Source organism: Chlamydotis macqueenii, chromosome 18 (assembly GCF_036417535.1).
Source record: "Chlamydotis macqueenii isolate bChlMac1 chromosome 18, bChlMac1.mat, whole genome shotgun sequence".
Taxonomy (NCBI): domain Eukaryota; kingdom Metazoa; phylum Chordata; class Aves; order Otidiformes; family Otididae; genus Chlamydotis; species Chlamydotis macqueenii.
In genome coordinates this window covers 11,913,009-11,929,573 of record NC_141573.1, presented here as the reverse complement: position 1 = coordinate 11,929,573, position 16,565 = coordinate 11,913,009, and the positions used below count along the sequence as shown (strand labels likewise).

At 46.7% G+C, this 16,565-nt stretch overlaps 1 protein-coding gene across 3 annotated transcripts in view; it reads right to left on the bottom strand.

The window, feature by feature from the left end:
- Positions 1–4,147: 4,147 nt before the first annotated feature.
- Positions 4,148–16,565, bottom strand: part of SEC14L1 (SEC14 like lipid binding 1) — a 44,643-nt gene continuing 32,225 nt past the window's right edge. For 2 of the 3 annotated variants that reach the window (XM_086762117.1, XM_086762118.1), the window contains 9 exons: positions 14,360–14,448; positions 13,336–13,406; positions 11,554–11,725; positions 11,102–11,236; positions 9,220–9,354; positions 8,524–8,775; positions 7,326–7,504; positions 6,654–6,755; positions 4,148–4,700 (listed from right to left, as the gene is read on the bottom strand). In XM_086762117.1, the coding sequence (XP_086618243.1) occupies positions 4,685–4,700; positions 6,654–6,755; positions 7,326–7,504; positions 8,524–8,775; positions 9,220–9,354; positions 11,102–11,236; positions 11,554–11,725; positions 13,336–13,406; positions 14,360–14,448 (1,151 nt within the window). In that variant the 3' untranslated portion in view covers positions 4,148–4,684. Of the gene's footprint in view, positions 6,756–7,325; positions 7,505–8,523; positions 8,776–9,219; positions 9,355–11,101; positions 11,237–11,553; positions 11,726–13,335; positions 13,407–14,359; positions 14,449–16,565 lie in introns of all 3 variants that reach the window. The other variant, XM_086762119.1, reaches the window with a different exon arrangement.

The window sequence follows — 16,565 nt, the reverse complement described above, 5'->3', positions numbered from 1 at the left end:
CCAGCACCGCCCAGTCCTCGGCTGCCTTGGCCAAACGCAGGTTCCTGGTGTTTATTCCTTCACCCCTCCATGCATTTAGCTTTGTGCTTTCTTTGCCAAGGGAAAGGGCAAAAGCCTGGATTTACATATTTATGCCAAATTGTGATTTCCAGAATCCAGCCCGCCGGAGGTGGTGGCTCCCGTGGAGGACGGCGGGGGATAAGTGGCCAAAGGAGGTGATGAGGGGTGCCCCGGCGTGGGCCCGGTGCCTGCGGGGGGGACACTGTGGGTGCACGCAAGCATGGAGAGGCTCGGGGGAGCATTTTACACATTTACCTCGTTCTTGCCCTTTTCGGCTTGCGACCGCTTGGAGACAGAGCGGGTGGTCCCGGAGGGTCTGCGATGGCTCCTGCCGGGACCCTGCTCCCAGCCAGCCCCTACCTGTCCCCAGGGTGGGACCCGAAGCGATGCCCACGCCCGCGGTCCCGCGCGGCACGAGGGACGCTGAGTTTTACCGAAGGCCGCGGCCGGTACCCACGCGGGACGGCGGGCGGTGCTCCCGAGGAGCAGCGTGGTGTTTCCCGTGCCCATCTTCCCGCGGTGCCGCCAGCTCCCCTTCCCCGCTGGAGCCCGCACGGAATTAAACTGAAGCCTTCGATCCCACCCCACGGCGGCTCGCGGGCTGATCCTGAGCGGGGCCGTGGCGGGAGGCAGGATGTTTTTTTCGCTTCGGCAGGATTTCTCCCGGTGGTTTCAGGGGTTTTCTCCCACGGGGAGGGACCGGCTCGGACCCCGCGTGTCCGTGGGCCGCTGGCCCCCTCTAGCGGGGCTCTGCCGGGACTCGCTGTGCTGCGGCCGCCCCAGTGGCAGTGCCCCGGTCCCCGCGCTGCCCCACTCGTGGGTTACCCCCCCCCCCCCATCAAGCCCTTTGCCCCCGGTACGTGGGGGTGTCGGGGGCCGCGCGGGATCCCCCTGCATTCGCCCTCCAACGACCGGTTGGGGGTTTCCTGCGCAGAACGCGCGCAGGGGTGCGTAAACCGGGGCCGGGGCCGGGGGGGAAAGCTTGGGGGCTGGGTAGGGGTAGGATGGTCTGTGGGTAGCACATCAACTCCTCTTCCCTCCCCTCTTTCCCTTTTTTTAAAAAAAAAACAAAACAAAAACCAAACAGTTTAAAACACGACCCTGGGGTGTTAGGCAGTGCAGGCCCACAGCAGCATCCCAACCCCAAGCTGCCTGGGGGATTTGGGAGCCAGGACACCCCTCAGGCTGCCCATCCCAGGGGGGGAGTTGCCCCGTTCCCATCACCCCATGGCAGCAAGGGAAGGCTGCGTCAAAACCGAGAAAAGCCTGAGGTTTATTTATTTGCTTGTTTATTAGGCCAGGAGCAGCGTGGGGGAAGTGGCTCTGCCTCCCCTCGCTGTCCTCGAGGACTTCTCTGGCCTGTGAAGTGGGCCAGCGTTAGCCCCCGATTCCGCAGCCCCCATGTGCACAGGGGGAAAGTGCTGGATCAGACCTGGCAGCAGCCACAAAACCAGGGGCCTGTCCCTGCTCCCCGCGGCTGCCCGGTGCCACCTGCGGGACCAAGGCTTGTGGCATCACGTGGGATGAATTCAGGAGCGGTCAGAGGGGAGGAAATAAAAGGAAAAGAAGCAGCTAGAAAATCCCAGCATCCAAACTCCTTGCAACTGCATGAGCCAGCAAAATAAAACAAGTTCTCTCCTCTCCTTCCCCCCGAAAAAGGGAGAATGCAATTGTTTCGTTTTGTTTTGTTTTTTAAGAGCCTTGGGCTTGGGCTGGATGTTAATGATTTTTGAAAGAGAGCCAAAACCCAACATTTCAGGTTTAGGATTCTTCTCTCCCGGAGGCATTAAGCAGCCCCCGCCTTGGGGAGCAGCTTTCCCGGTTGCTGCACAGTGTGCCAGTGTCGCAGGAGCCTCCAAAATTGCCAGTGGCACAGAGGCTGGGAGCGACACAGGCGGGGCGCCGGAGGGTGCCAGGCTGGCCCCAGCACACACCAGTACCCACAGCACAGCGCCAGCGCGGAGGCGAGGGCTCTGCATGCATCCTGCTCTGCCTGTGCCTTTTTTTCCATTTTCACCGTAACTCACCTGCCTACACCAAGCACCAGGATGAGCCTCCCCAGGAAGTGATGGGAAGAGTCCTGGCTGCTCCCATGGGGAACCCGTGTGCTGCTGCGCCAGCAGTGATGCCGGACAGCGAGCCAGCACCAGCCCCTGCTCCCGAGGAGACTTTGAAAGGGCAGCTCAGGACCCCCTGCCTTGGGTTCAGGATCAACGGCTCCTTGGCAAGTGGGATTTGCAGATGAGAAAGGTCAAGAGGGTCTCACACCTGGAGAGCAGGGAGCCCTCAGCTTTGTGAGGAGCAGGGAAGGCAGGCGGAAAAGGACAGGTGCAATTTCTTCCAGGAATTTTGCTTTGCCCCCCCCCCAAAAAAAAAAATCCACCAAAAAAACCCTAAAACCAAAATACACAGTTCAACCAGATCAATGCGTTGCCAAGGGGAGCTGCACGGCGGAGCAGCCCCTGCCTGCACCGTTACCACCGGCTCTGCTCAAACAAGGCCTGGGCCTCTCGGTTTCAATCGCCGTTTCAAGAGAGGAGCATTGGCCGGGAAAGGCAGCTGTCCCACCGCCTCCCCGGGCACGGCCCAGAACAGCCACAGCCGCCTTCTGTGTGCGACATCTTTTCAAGGGCTTCTGTATTCAGTAACGTCCCAGCAGCTTAAGCCACTCTGTTATAATTACGCACTGGCATTAAAAATATTGGCCACGTGTTAAAACTTGAAGTAGGTCAAGCAGCCGCCTGCTCTTGCTGACAGAGCTCCATGACCACAGTTAAAGATCCTCGTTTCAGGAACTTTGCAGCTTGGACAAAATCTGAGAGACCAACCATAAATGGATGTTTGAGCCACTGCTCCAGCTCCAGGGGATAAAAAAACCAACCAAACAAACAAAAAAAACAACCACAGCCTGACCTCTATTGGCTCCTGTTTTAAAAATAGCTAGCTAAAGCTTTGTCTACTGCCACTAATTAAAAAAAAAAAAAAAAAAAAAATCTTAATTCCCCAGATGTGACTGTCCCAGCCCCCACCAAGGCGGCGAAGGCGTCAGTGGCGGGGCAGCGGAGGAGCCCATCTCCAGGCCGTGTGGCTCGGCCAGTACCAGACCCCTCTCTGTAAGCGCAGCACGCTTACTCCTGAATGAGAGCAAATGATTGTGCCTTGAGATTGTTAAATTTCAGTTGAAACTCCCCCAACCCCAGCAGCAGCTGCACCCACGGAACCGAAACACAGAGCCATGCAGCTGAACGCCACCCCCCCCCCAGGCCCGCGCTGCGCCCCGGGGAACAGACGGCTCTCACCAGGCAAGGCCCGCAGAGCTGTGCGACTGGAAAAACGGGAGTCAGGGGCAGTTCTACTGCTCAGGGAGCTGTGCCTGCGCTAAGACCACCCGGGTTTTCCCAGGAACTCTCCTGTGCAGCCTGGGGATACAGTCACCTGTTTATTCTGCCAAAAAGCCCACAGCAGGGCCTCTCAGTGAAAAGAAGTAAGCACATGGAAAAGAAAACTTACTGCACTTGCTAGTTCAGGTGGTCAGATACATTTCAGCCTGCACAGGGGCCATCTGTACCCTCGCCACGCTGATGCTGCCAGTGCAAGCCTTTTAGAGAACACACGCAACGCGCTGCACAAGGGATGCTGCTGGTCAGCCAAACTGCTGAGGCTGAAGCTCCCTTTCAAACTGTGACACGAGCACAGTCATCCTATAATCCATAAAAACAACCATTTTCTTTTTAGGTTTACCTGAATACTTTTTCAGCACAGTATTTTGTTCCTTTTGCTATTCATAGACTAGTAAAAAACCTGTGTACTTGTACTGCGGGGAGAATACCATTTTGTTACGTGACAGGGAAGTGCCCAGCAGAGGCTGTTTTCTGTCTGAAACCACATTCCTCACCCCTTGTACCTGCTCGGGTTCCCACTCCCCACAACAGACTGCTTTGCTGAAACTTCTCCACAGAGGCAGAGCTGAAGCGCCTCCCGCGTCCCCCGTAACAGCATCACCGCAGAGCAGCTCTGGCATGCTGAATCCAGCACATAAATAACCTGGAAGCTTTGCATGAGCTGGATGAAATAAAGAGGCTGACCCTTTTTTCCAAACAGTTCACATTTATTGATAACGATAAAAAAATCTTTTAAAGACTATCTGTATTTTATTACCAAGAATGAGGTATTATGTATACAAAACATTTACAGAATTTGATATGCAGTTCATGAGTACAGACAGGAAAGTGCAGAAGGACACTGATAACAGGAAAAAAGCCAAGAGAAGAGAAGGAAGAGCCGTAATAGCACACAAAGAAAGACCAGGGTATGGGAAATTAATTAATTAGGCTGCAGTGATCAAGTCATATTGCCACAGCACTTTGCTTAAAGGAGAATTAGCTATTGTTTCTCTGGAATTTTATCTCCCCAGCTGTTTGTGCTGTCATGTGCTTTGAGCTCTAAAAGATGTGTTAAGATCAACAGCAGGAAAAACCCAAAGTGCCACTTTTGAGCCCGCTCAAGTGAACAACAAAATATAGATCTTCAGACTTGAAAAGTGACTGCAACTCAAAAAGGTCTACAAAGCCAGACACCTCTGGACAGATGTGGAGTGTTGAATGAAGCAGTTTCTTTACAGTTGTCAGCAAAATCGCCATCTGAGAGAGAGAGAGAAAGAAAGGGGACCATCTTCAACCCTTACAGCCTGGTAAAGGGGAGGTGGCATGTGCAAAGAGCCAGAGTGTCACTGAGCCTCCTGCTGCACCAGCTCCCCTGTGCCTGGGAACACTGGTTCCTGCACGTCAAGAATCCAACCACCTCTTCCGCAAGCTGGGTTCCTCCTAGGCAGGCAGCTCCCGCGAGCGGCCTGAGCACCACAGCATGGGGGTGTCTGCTGTGCAGGTGCTGGGGGGGAGCTGCGTGACACCAAAGCGGTGGCCTGTCTGACACAACAGCACGCTTTGGCAGCCACAGTGACAGTCTAAACTCCATCTTCAATTTCTGAGTCCAAAAAGGACAAACCAGACCAGTTTGGCTCGGTTTAAAGAGACTGGCCTCTCAGCACCTCTAAATCTGTTGCTAAAATACTGCATCAGCTTTGTCTGCCGCGTTCTACAGCCAGAACTGGTCCCCAGGAGAGGTGCTCCCAGTTAGAGGTCAGTAGCCTGCCTCTCCGAAGCTGTGCAGTCACAAAGAAGATTTACACAGAGTTCAGAGCCAGCCTTCCTCAGGCAGGGCATCCTGTATCTTAAGTGAGTTCTGCTTTGAAAGTGCGAGACCTCCGCAAGCTCCTCTGCCACTTACCCACAACAGTGCTGCCTCCCCAAATCCTTAAATAGAGCCTATCCAGGTTTTAGTAGGGACTGCAGCCAGCACAGTAGCTCCTTTTTGCCTGGATAGATAGTTGAGTTTTAAGAGGGTGAGGAAAGACCAGGTAGGATCTAACTCTGCAAATCCTGCTGCATTTCAGACTGAAATCCTCTCTGCCCCACCGCTACTGGCTGCTGCTGTCTGCTGACGGACAGCCTCAGCCTCTCAGCACTTCAGTCTTTTGTGCCTTTGGCTCCGCGTGGGAGAGAGGGCTCGAGGCGGGAGAACACCTGAACCTGCATCAAAGCTTCCGCTGCTCAGAACTAAAGCGCTCTGTTTCTGACAAGCACAGGGAAGGACAGGACGCCAGAGACTGAAAAGCACACAGGAAGGATGTAAATCATATCTCTTTTAGACTAATTTAAGAAGCAAGCTTAAGCTCTGCATAAATTCCTGATAAGAACAGTCTCGGTAAAATCAATTCACACGGAGTGTCCTAAGGAAGTAGAGTGAAGCTCCAGCACAGAGCTGGGAACAAATCCTCAGAGCAATTCCGGATCAGCCCACAAGGTGTGGGAGAGCCTGCTCTCCGCCTCTCTCTCCGCAATGCTTCAAGCACAAATCCACAGAAAGAATGAATTGCTTTAACCCATCAAGACCCAGAGCTTCAATTCCCCAAAAATGTGCTCATAGAAAAGGTAGTAGTGTTCACAGCCTGGCCACAGCTCTGTGGGCATGCTTTGAAAAAAATGGACTCACAAAGTCAAGTATCCAGCAACTGCTTTTGTCTCGGACATCACTTAGTGGCAACGGGAAAACAGTTTGCAGCACTGGAAGATCACAGGGGATTTCTTAAGATGGCAAGGAATGTCCTGACAGGAGACTTGCAGTTGATCTCTAATGCACTACGGAGCATTTTTGGTAGTTTTTCTCTTTTTTGCCTTTTAACATTTACACAGTTTAAAAAAAAAAACCAACATTCTTAACTGATGCACTGGTTATTTTTCCTTTCAGTGAGAGCCCTTGTGTTCAGAGTTAGGATTTGTGCAAGCACACTTGCAAAAATAGTTATGGCTGAGTTAGGAAAAAGGGTTAAAGTTAAGAGACAAGCCGTAGGATCTAACAAGGACCAAAACCATTAAAGTTTAAAATTCAAACAGCTACTTTACTATCTATAAAAGGCTTTTGTGGGGTGGGGTTTTTTGCACAATTGCCAGTTGAATATGCTGTATTGCAGTCAGCTGCCACAGGTGAGGGTCCAGCCATCTCATCCGTTTGCTTTTCATCTCTTGTGGCACTACCTGGAAATCATGGAGCTGGAATGGGACTGGCTAGAAGAGGTGGTGGCAGCACTGAGCTGGGAGAAACCACTGTGGCTTGATTCAAGGCTGGTCATAGATCCCCTGCAATAAAAAACAAAGTAGTTTTAAGCTTCAGAACATACAAAGATTTTGATTTCTGCTACGTATCTATATTTGTTCGCTCACTGCACATAAAACAAGGAACAGTTTTGGTGCAGATACACAAAAGCTTTTCTGCCTCACTGCATAATAGAATGGGGACACTGGACACCTTGCAAAAAACAGATGCTGTTCGAAGACTGAGAACTGGTTTCAGTCCAGTATATCAACTGGTGGGCAACTGAAGTGACTCGATTCCACTTTGAGTTGCACCCATTTCTACATGACAACCTGCCAAGCCCAAAAACTCACACACCACTTTCAAAGCAGAGGAAAGCAACCAAAAATGATTACAATGAGGTAACTAATTAACCCCTTTTATACGTTAGTTGCCCCCAGTGCCAGTACTGTTTGAATTTTTTTGCTAGGGTTTTTTTTTTTTTTTTTGAGGTGTAAGAAAACACAAGTGCTTACAATTTGCTTGTATTTAAGTGAACTCAACACTGGCTTGATCATCTAAGTATCAGAGAGGTTTGACATCAGCTGACCTTCATGAACCTTGGCCAGACATACCTGAAATCTTCAGATCCTATTACTTCTGTATAGTACATCACTTTACATTTGTGAGAGGAAACCTGCAGAGATGCTAGTACATCGTCCACGCGAGGCAGGTTGGTTGCAGCACAGGCAGGCATGCTATGAAATTTCCACTGGAGAATATAGAAGCCAGGCCACCTGGTCACATGCGATCCCTGGAAGCAGCCGCAGCAAAAATTTATAATTAACTTGGTTAACATAAAGATTTGTTGGGTTGAAATTTCTTTTCCAAGCTTAGAAAAACTGCCTACATGCCCAGAATTTTTTCCCCAGTGCCAGTATTTCAGCTCCTCAGCCAACTGGCAGTGCTGGTCAGCTCTCCCCACACAGTATCCTTCTAAAAGTTAGGATAGAATGCCAGCAGTTCCTCCTACTTTTTTGGCAGTGTCAAGGGGTTAGGATTTAAATACACCGAAAGGACAAAGGTCTTGTTTAAAACACCACTCATTTTTTCCACTTAGTTTCAATAACGGGAAGAGCAGTCAAGGTCCCTGCCTCGCAGAAAGTGCAGTTCAAGAGGCCACTGCCCGTATTTCCCGTTTAACACTTCCAATTAGATGCCTTAAGGAGCTCCTTTTTCAAAGGCTGTTCAACTCTTGTTTCAAGTCAAAAGGAACAGCAGTGGCAGAGTGTGACTGTAAACACGATGCATGTAATATCAAACTTGGTAATTAAAGGACAGGTTGCAAATGCCATAAAAAAAACCTTCAGGAAGCTTGGCCATAGGGAGCTCCTTACGGCGCCTAGTAGAGGGACAAAAACACAGAAGCTCAAGTCTTAATTTCCAGACTTCTCTCATCCCTGAGGTAAGACACTCATATTCTTCAAACACAGACTGTTTGCTTCAGAAAATAACAGTCAAAATTACAGAACAAAGCACATCTTGCTATTTTCTGGATGTGCCCTACGTTCTAGGTGGCTTCCCTCCACTTCCTGCTGATCAATCTCCATCACTATGAGCCCAATGCAACCTCCCCTCACGGCAGATCCCGCGTAAATACCATCCCGTTCCCTGCAGCATGCAGCTAGGAACAGAAGCTGAAATGTCGGCCAAAAGCAAGCAGACAGTCCGGAGCTGAATCACCACTCAGTCACCGATGATGATTGTGAATTAGAACATCTAGTTTTGGAGCTAGCTTCCACCTGCTCCTGCATGAGGACTCGGCGGTCTTACCTGGACACTCTCCCCTTCTTTGCAGATAAGAGGAGACTCCACCATGCTGTAATCACGCCCCAACTGCCAGACTTTGTCTATCAACTGGACGTTGTTCCCTCCAGGAGATGTAATACTGTGAGCTCCCAGAGAGTCCTTTTTAGGAGGTTGTGGGGCTCTTTTGGAATGAAAAATGTTAAAAACAATGTCGCCCTTGCACACATCAAAATCCCATGTGATCACAGATGAGGCATCCACAATCTGAATGAGAACCTGAGACAGAAAAGTCACATTAGACAACAGTAATTTGCTCAGTAAAGACAGAAAACTCTCGCCAGAAAAGATAACAAAACACAGAGATTTTGTTCCTGGGCTTAATTTAGACTTCTAAAAAGGCAGTGTAGATACAAATTCTCTGCTGATGGAGTGTCCTTATTTTAACACACAAATTTCAGAAGCTCTCAAGTAGCTTCTGAGAATATCATTTGTCTTAGAAAGACACAGCTTTGAACAGAATGAAAACCAGTGATATTCTCTAAACGACCACAGGATGATACCAGGAATGGTCACAAACTTCTAAAGCATCATTATGCACCAGAACTACAGAAGAACAAGCTGGAAGCACGGCAACAAAATAACCAAGTTCCAAACCATTTTCAGTTCAAGAGTCCAGAGCAGAGGGCTGAGGTGAAAGAAAAGGGCAGGCTGCAACCGTACCTCATGCGGAGCTCCTTTGAAGACGCTTGCAGACTGGTAGATTGTTTCAGTCCAAAGTTTTATGTCTTCATTTTCCAACTCTTCTGCTGTCCGGTAGAGGGACTTGGGAACCAGCCCACCCTCTGGTACTTCACACTAAAAGCATAAACAGCCATTAAAAAGTATCCCCTCCGTACATCCACACCCTGTCCTGCTCTCTGCCTGCCAGCTTCAGAAACAAAAAACTCACATTCAGCAAGTACTCTGAAGAACGAGATATGAACAGTGTTTGAAATTAATTTTATAGCTTGTACATCATACATACATAAATTTATCTTACAGTGATCTGGTTTAGGTGAGTTTGCAGAACTAGAAACCAGAGGAACAGATCTTATATACACACAACAGCCGCCACCACCACCAAAAACGACTGTGCAAGTGCACACTCATACCGCCCTGTACTGAAGAAAGATGTGAGCGACTTCAGAGTCCTGCGTAAAGTGGCTCAGAGGTTCAGTCTAAAAAAGTATAGTCTACGGAGACCTGAAAGAACTGAGGCAGCTAAATTGAAGGACAACGGATGGCAGGGAGGCACAGTCGGTTTCCAAACAGGTAAAGCGATACTGCAGTCAGCAGGGTGCCAGTTTAAGTTAAAAATGTCTTAGCAGCACAGCACTGGAACCGACTACACAACTGCCCCAAACAACCACCTTTTCTAAGAAGTTTCTAGTAATGAAGTTAGACTACTATCTGATCAGGAACAGGTTCTGCAGAAGCATTTGGGGCAGCAGAAGTGTGTGATAACCGAATTACAACAGAGAATTGAAAGAATCTTTGAGAAATCATTTTTGTTCAACTATCCAGAAGTAAAGAGACTCAATTACTGTGACTGGCAGGAAGTACTGCAGCAATTTGCTTTCTGGTTACTGTGATTTTGCTTACTTAAGCAGTGGGTTTTGCTAGCTTCTCAGGCTCCAAATTAGATAGCACAAACTCTCTCCCCTGAAAGCTACTGCTGCAGCAAAAAGCAGCCCACTGAACATAAATACACGCTCTGCTCCAACACATCTAAGTACTTCATTGTCATTTGAGACTGTATTTGAACAGATCTAGGTGAATTTTCAAGAATGATACAGAAATTAATCTAGAATGTGTAGAGGGACTTAGTAAGTCTGAAATTATGTTTTAACACAGTTGAATTCAGGAAAAAAAAGATCACCTAAGTGTTACTGATGAATGCTCCAGAAGACACCAGAGTTGTACACCTACACCTCAGTGATACCAGTGAGCCTGTGTTGTCAAAAACATTCCAGAGAACACAAACCTTACAGTATCACTGGGATGTTAAAGTGACAGATTTAACTGACACCCATAGCCTAGGCAGACAGCAGCTATTAAGGCACATGCCAAGGCACTGAGAAATTACAGTATCCTGCAGGAAAACAATTTTTTGTTTTGTTGTGGTCAAGGTGCATATTGCACTGGGACACCTGGCTGTTTGTTAAGCCCTGCTAGTGGCTGGGCCACATATTTCCTTGGGTTCCCCATGGCATCGGTTATTTTAGGTGACACAGGCTCTCCCGATCAGCTGATGGTGACAGCTCTTGCTCAGTGCTGTGCTACCACATCTGCTTGAACTTGACAGGTACAGAGACTACAGCTTTTAACCGTGCCTGGCTACTTTGATAAGTTTGTTGATATTGATTGTAAAGAAGTATTGTACTTCTCTTTTTAAAGTGGATCTGGAAGAAAACACTAAGCCTGGAATCCTACGTCATAGCTCCCGCCTCCAAACTACATTAGGAATCATCCTGTGCTTCTAGGCTTTTTTTTTTTTTTTAGAGGAGCGGCGGAATAAAAACCCCACAAATAAGTTACTACATGCACTACTTTATATTCATACCATGCACTCTCCACCAAGGAAATCAGGGATAATTTCTTTATCGATGTAATCCAGTAGTCCCCCAGGACCCTGGTAGTCATTCCCAGCATAAATAAGGAATTTCTTTCTAGTGTTGTCATCAATGAATGGACTAACCTGCAAACAAAGAGAAACAGAACAGATCAGGCTCTCAGGTTTTTCTTGAGTCACTTTTGAAGGAATCTGTTTGGTCGCATTACGTGTTACTGTCCTTGTTATGCAAAGTTCGCACTATGAAGAAGCTAAATTAACCAGCTATGTCAGGAAGTTCTTCGGTAGTGTTTTTAAATCCATTCCCGCAATCCTACAAAAGAGATGTTACCATTTGGAAACACTTCCTGCTTATGAAGTCTGATTTCTAAAGTGCTTTTACAAACTACAAGTGTGTAGCAGTGCATGAGAGAGCTGAGAAATACCTTGAATTACAAACATACCAGTGTCCAAAGAACTGGGAATACTCGAGGCGCTCTTAAGATCAGAAGACGACCCAAAGTCTCAGGGTAATTAGCTTCAACCACCTCAATGATTCTTAGCAATGCTTTGACACCAGGTCTCCACAAATGCCGCATGTTCAAGCCTTCTAGATCTACTAGACAGGTCCAAGAGCTGAATTTGAGCAAGACAAAAAGAAAAAAGTCTCAATGGCATCAAAATTCTCCTTTCTTATGCAAGTCTCTAGTGTCCTGAAACATGTGGACCCCACTGCACGTTTTGATTTCTTCTGTTTTACCTCCTTGCTCCGCGCTACCTGTAGACACTGGAATTTAAGAGGCCTAGAACATGTCTTAGAGTGGGCCCGAGTATGTGCAAAGATCACTTTGCACATTATGTGTATTCCCCCCCCACACATTTCAGACTCCAGGTGAAGGTTAATGCGAAGCCAGAAAAGATCCTGTCAACAGCCAGCCCAAATGTTAAACCACTGCGTTTACTGGGAAATCAGTTAAGTGGCCACACTGCTGCTGTGACGCAATTTAACATTCATGGTGCTGATTTCCTACTAATACAGTACAGTAACAGTGCCGTGACATATCAAAGCTAATTCTCTTGTCAGATCTCAAGGAGGGAAGCTTTTTCTCTAGGAAGAGATACATTCTTAATACTAAATACTGAGCTTCAGCATGTACTTCAGCTAACTTTCCAAGTTCAGGTCTCGCCCTGGGCATAAATTCAATATTTGCAGCTGTGCTTTAATTAAATTATGCGTAAGGCTTCCAAGAAACAGCAAACATTTATTTCTTTCACTTTAAATGTTTAACATGTAGTCCTTGAGGATTACTTCCACAAATGAAGATCCAGTAGGCAGCACAATTTCAGTTACACACATGAAACCCTTCTCTTGGATCTGGCCTCCCCCTGAGAGCGAGGACAGCAAGCTCTTAAACAGGGACAAGAGAAGCAGACACACAATGCATCCCTGAACCTCTACAGATTAAGGGAAAGAGACAGAAGTTGAAAAGAGTCCAAGGAGCAATGTTGCTTTTAAGGGCAAGCCCACATTCACTCCACGCCCTTAAACACATTTTGCAGTTAACGCTTTCATACATGACCCCTATAAAGACTTAAAGATAGGACAGCAAGCCATTTCTGACTAAACTTTACATGTTTCCAAGTCATGCCAGTACTTGGAAAACTTGACCCCAGTTTTCACAGGAGCCCATAACCACCCTACCTTGATCAAGAGCTGAGTATCTGCATATAATGAATGGCGAATGCAAACAAGAACTGGGTGTAACGAGGCCTGGTATGGACTACGGATGAATAAGTGAGATGAAAATAATTCCTGAAACTACTGGAAAGGTTATCCATCATATTACCATGGCCTGATTTTTTTTTGGCAATCTGTATCAATAGCTGTCTATAAAACCACTCAGAATCAGAGACAGGAGTCAGGCTGCATTGCTTTGCAGACATCCAACAGCAGAAGAGAGCAGCAGCCTAGCAGCCCACCATGGAGAACCATTATGAGCTGACACAGGCTGCTGGAGCAGATGTGTCTCCCTCAGGCCTGACCAAGCAGATTCACTCCAGGAGTAATCGGGGAGACTCTGCTACCTGTAACTGTGCTTGTATCTGCGTGTGACACACACAGCTCACCCTTTGCTTGCTCCATTTAATAAACTTTGTTCAGCAGCACCACATTGCCTGATGTTCCCCTCGCACACACCGTGAAACCAGGTAATTCCCAAAGAGCAGATCCACTTGTTGTATTTTACCTTATTGGCCTGCCAAATACTTTCGTATTCTCCTCACATCGCCTCAGTCCTTCTTCATTTATTGAAAGAACCTGTAGAGGAAAACACATCATTTAGAGAAGATAGTCTTAAACTAAGTAGATGGGATTAAAAAAAATAATGTTTATGTCCAAAGACTAATGGAAACAAGCTCAAACCGGCATAAACTTTTTCCAAGGAATGAACTGTAAATTGCTACATTTACCCTATTGGTTGATCTTGTTGAAAATAAACATGCCTTTCCATAAAAGCAGTAAAATGTAAACAAGATCCTCCTGAAAAGAGAGACCCAGGAATGACACAGACAAGAAGTCTCCCTACACTTCCGCCCCTTTAAGCACTGACTTCCTATTTACTGAGAAATTAAAGCCCCTTTTTAAGTCATAGAAAGTAATCCTGAAACAGAACTAGGGTAAACAAAATTCAGCATGTGCCTGGCAATGCCACTGGAAGAGAAAAAGTAAAATCCAGCTCCTGCTTCTAGTGGTTACTATGGCCATGACAGGCATTACTTAGGAGTCAAAAAACATTACTGCAAACCTGGAATCCTGCCAGCTTTCTGCTTGGAAACTGAGCAGGTCCACAATAACACAGCCTGAGTGATGCCTTTAGAGAGGGCAAAATTACAGGCAAGTACTTTTTCTTTCAAAATAAATTATTCTTATCCTTGGAGCACAGGCTTGACAAAATGTGAGCATGGCATTTTCTCTTCTGTAGAAATGCAGAGACTTAAGTTTGAAGCACTGCACAGACTGCAGAAGAATCTGTGAAAACGCTAACCAGTAACTAGAGGAGCTGCCAAGAACGACGCCTTTCCGCCATCAGTTTGCACTTGGAAAGAACGCAGAAGATCAGCCACCAGGAGCTTTGAGATGTATTCAAACCAAAAACAGACGGCCAGAGAGTACATCAAAATACCCAGAGTGATGAATGTTCTGGCAGAGGAGGAAATTTCTAAATGGAAATATCACATTGTTAGCAACTTGCTGGCTCCAAAAATACTTACGTATCGAAGCAAGGCTTCTTCCCCAAGAGCTCGCACTAAGCCTTTGGTGTCCATCTGTCCCAATCTCAGTACATACAGCGGGCGGCCATCTGAATAATGAGAACAAATACATCAACATAGCCCTCATTTTTACAGCAAGAGACAATTTGAGTGAGCTAGTTTGATGCTAAAAATCCAAATGGAAATAAGCCATAATCAGTTCAAGCTTTGTTGTACAGCTGGCAGAAGGAGAACCTGGAGCAGATGGCGATACACACTTTACCCTGTCCAGCCACACCAAAAGATTGCCTGTAAATGAAGTTTAATGGAGGCATCTTGATGCAAAAATAGCTCCCCTATCTGCAAGGGAAGTTCAAAGGACTTCAATAAGTACACTGATACACGCCAGAGCTTGGTATACACAATTAAAGACACGAGACTAATTAGCCTGCAGGACAGCTAAGATAAAAGCTTCAGTCCATTAGCGTAACTGAAGAGTTGCAACGAAGGCTGCAAGCCTTCTATCACACACGACACAACACTGCTCTGCATAGCTCACAGCACTCTTTTTGGAAAAGCAGCTGCCCCGAGTTCTGGGAATTAATGAAACAAAGCGTTCACCCAGAGACTTGCTTTCTGCAGGATTTGCTGGAGCCGCACCTTGTGGCTCTGTCATTCCACATTACGCGGAACTGGCACACAGCCTCACGTAGGCACGATCAGCCTGGTGAGAACAGACTCTGCTCCAGAGCTCAGCTTCAGGTGGACACTCTGCATTCAAAGCCCTGCCTGTTCCGTCATCTTGCTGCATACTGGTGCATCCTGATACTGTCCAGCGTACAGAGGCAGTAAGCTGAACTGCACTGGCCAAATCTGAGAACCAAAGCTTGCATTTCTGGCTCTTCATAATAGCAGCTAGTTGTCCAAAACAGCTTCCGACCTCCTCCCAAAGCTGTGATGTATTTTTTAAACTTTGCTCCATCTATTCTAGAACACAAGCTAAATAATCAACAACTTAAAAAAAATCAATATGCTAGGACAGATTTTTTTGAAAAAAAAAGCTTCCTACATAAAAATCTCCCTGAAGTCCTGTTATCTTTGTACCTCTGCATCCCTCCAAGAACTGCGAAGACAGGTATCAAATTATCATTAAGTCCTTTGGGACACAAGGAAAGAAACTGTCAAGCTATGCTATGAAAGAAAACCAACCAACCAAAACTGCAGAGTCAAGGCAGGTTATATTCAGCAAAGATACTGCCCCCATGAAAGTTCAGTCTTTTGTATTTTATCAGGTAGTCTAAAAGGAAATGAGTTAATATCAACACACACTTATCTGGAATGTACTGCTTAGCTTTGGAAACACTCAACAAAAAGTGCTATTAAGCTTCATAGCAGGTCTCCCTCCCTCACAGATGCACGTGCATCCAAAAATCAAACAGTTTACTAACCCCAGTCCACTCAAATGACACACGAAGGAAAGTTGCAACTGCCTGTGCTCTATTATCACTGTGTATTCTATATTCCACCAGAGCCTTGTAATTAAAAAAACACTTGACTGAAAGCACTCCTGTCAAAATAAAAGCCACTCAGATGTGTAGAAAAATGTGCTAATTGCAAGCCAAAATAGTAACCTCCATTCTTTGGCGCTAATAGCTCACTCTAGATAACTAATTCTATATTCTATAACACGCTTCGCAATCACGGTTGCCTTTGCTTCAGCACCAAAAGCTGTACAGAATCCAGCTAGCTTAAGTTTGGCACACTTAGCATATGTAGGAGGAAAGGAGCAATACTAGAAAAGAGGGTTTAAAAAAAGAACCTACCACTGTAAAGTTTTAAATTACAGAGAATTGCTCAGTTTTGAAATTCTGTTTCCATTATTGACAAACCCATGGCTTTATTTTGGGCACACTGCAAAAGAGATCAAAGGAACTGGGGGGGAAGGGAGGGCACCATGAAGTTCACCACAGACTGAATAAATTCTCAGAAAAACATGAAACAACCCTTTGATGAATTCTGTACCTTTCTACTCACTGGCAGGACCCAGTTACATCCTATTGACAGAGGCAGTCTTTGTAAAGCAAGGACAGGGAACTGACAGAAAGAACTTATTCACAGGTCTTTCCCCCTACTATCTTTACTCGCATATTCTCCTTCCCCATTTTCTTAGTTTGAAGTCTGCCAAACCCAGTCAAACAGCAGAGGAGAGCTACTCAAGCTCTGCAGC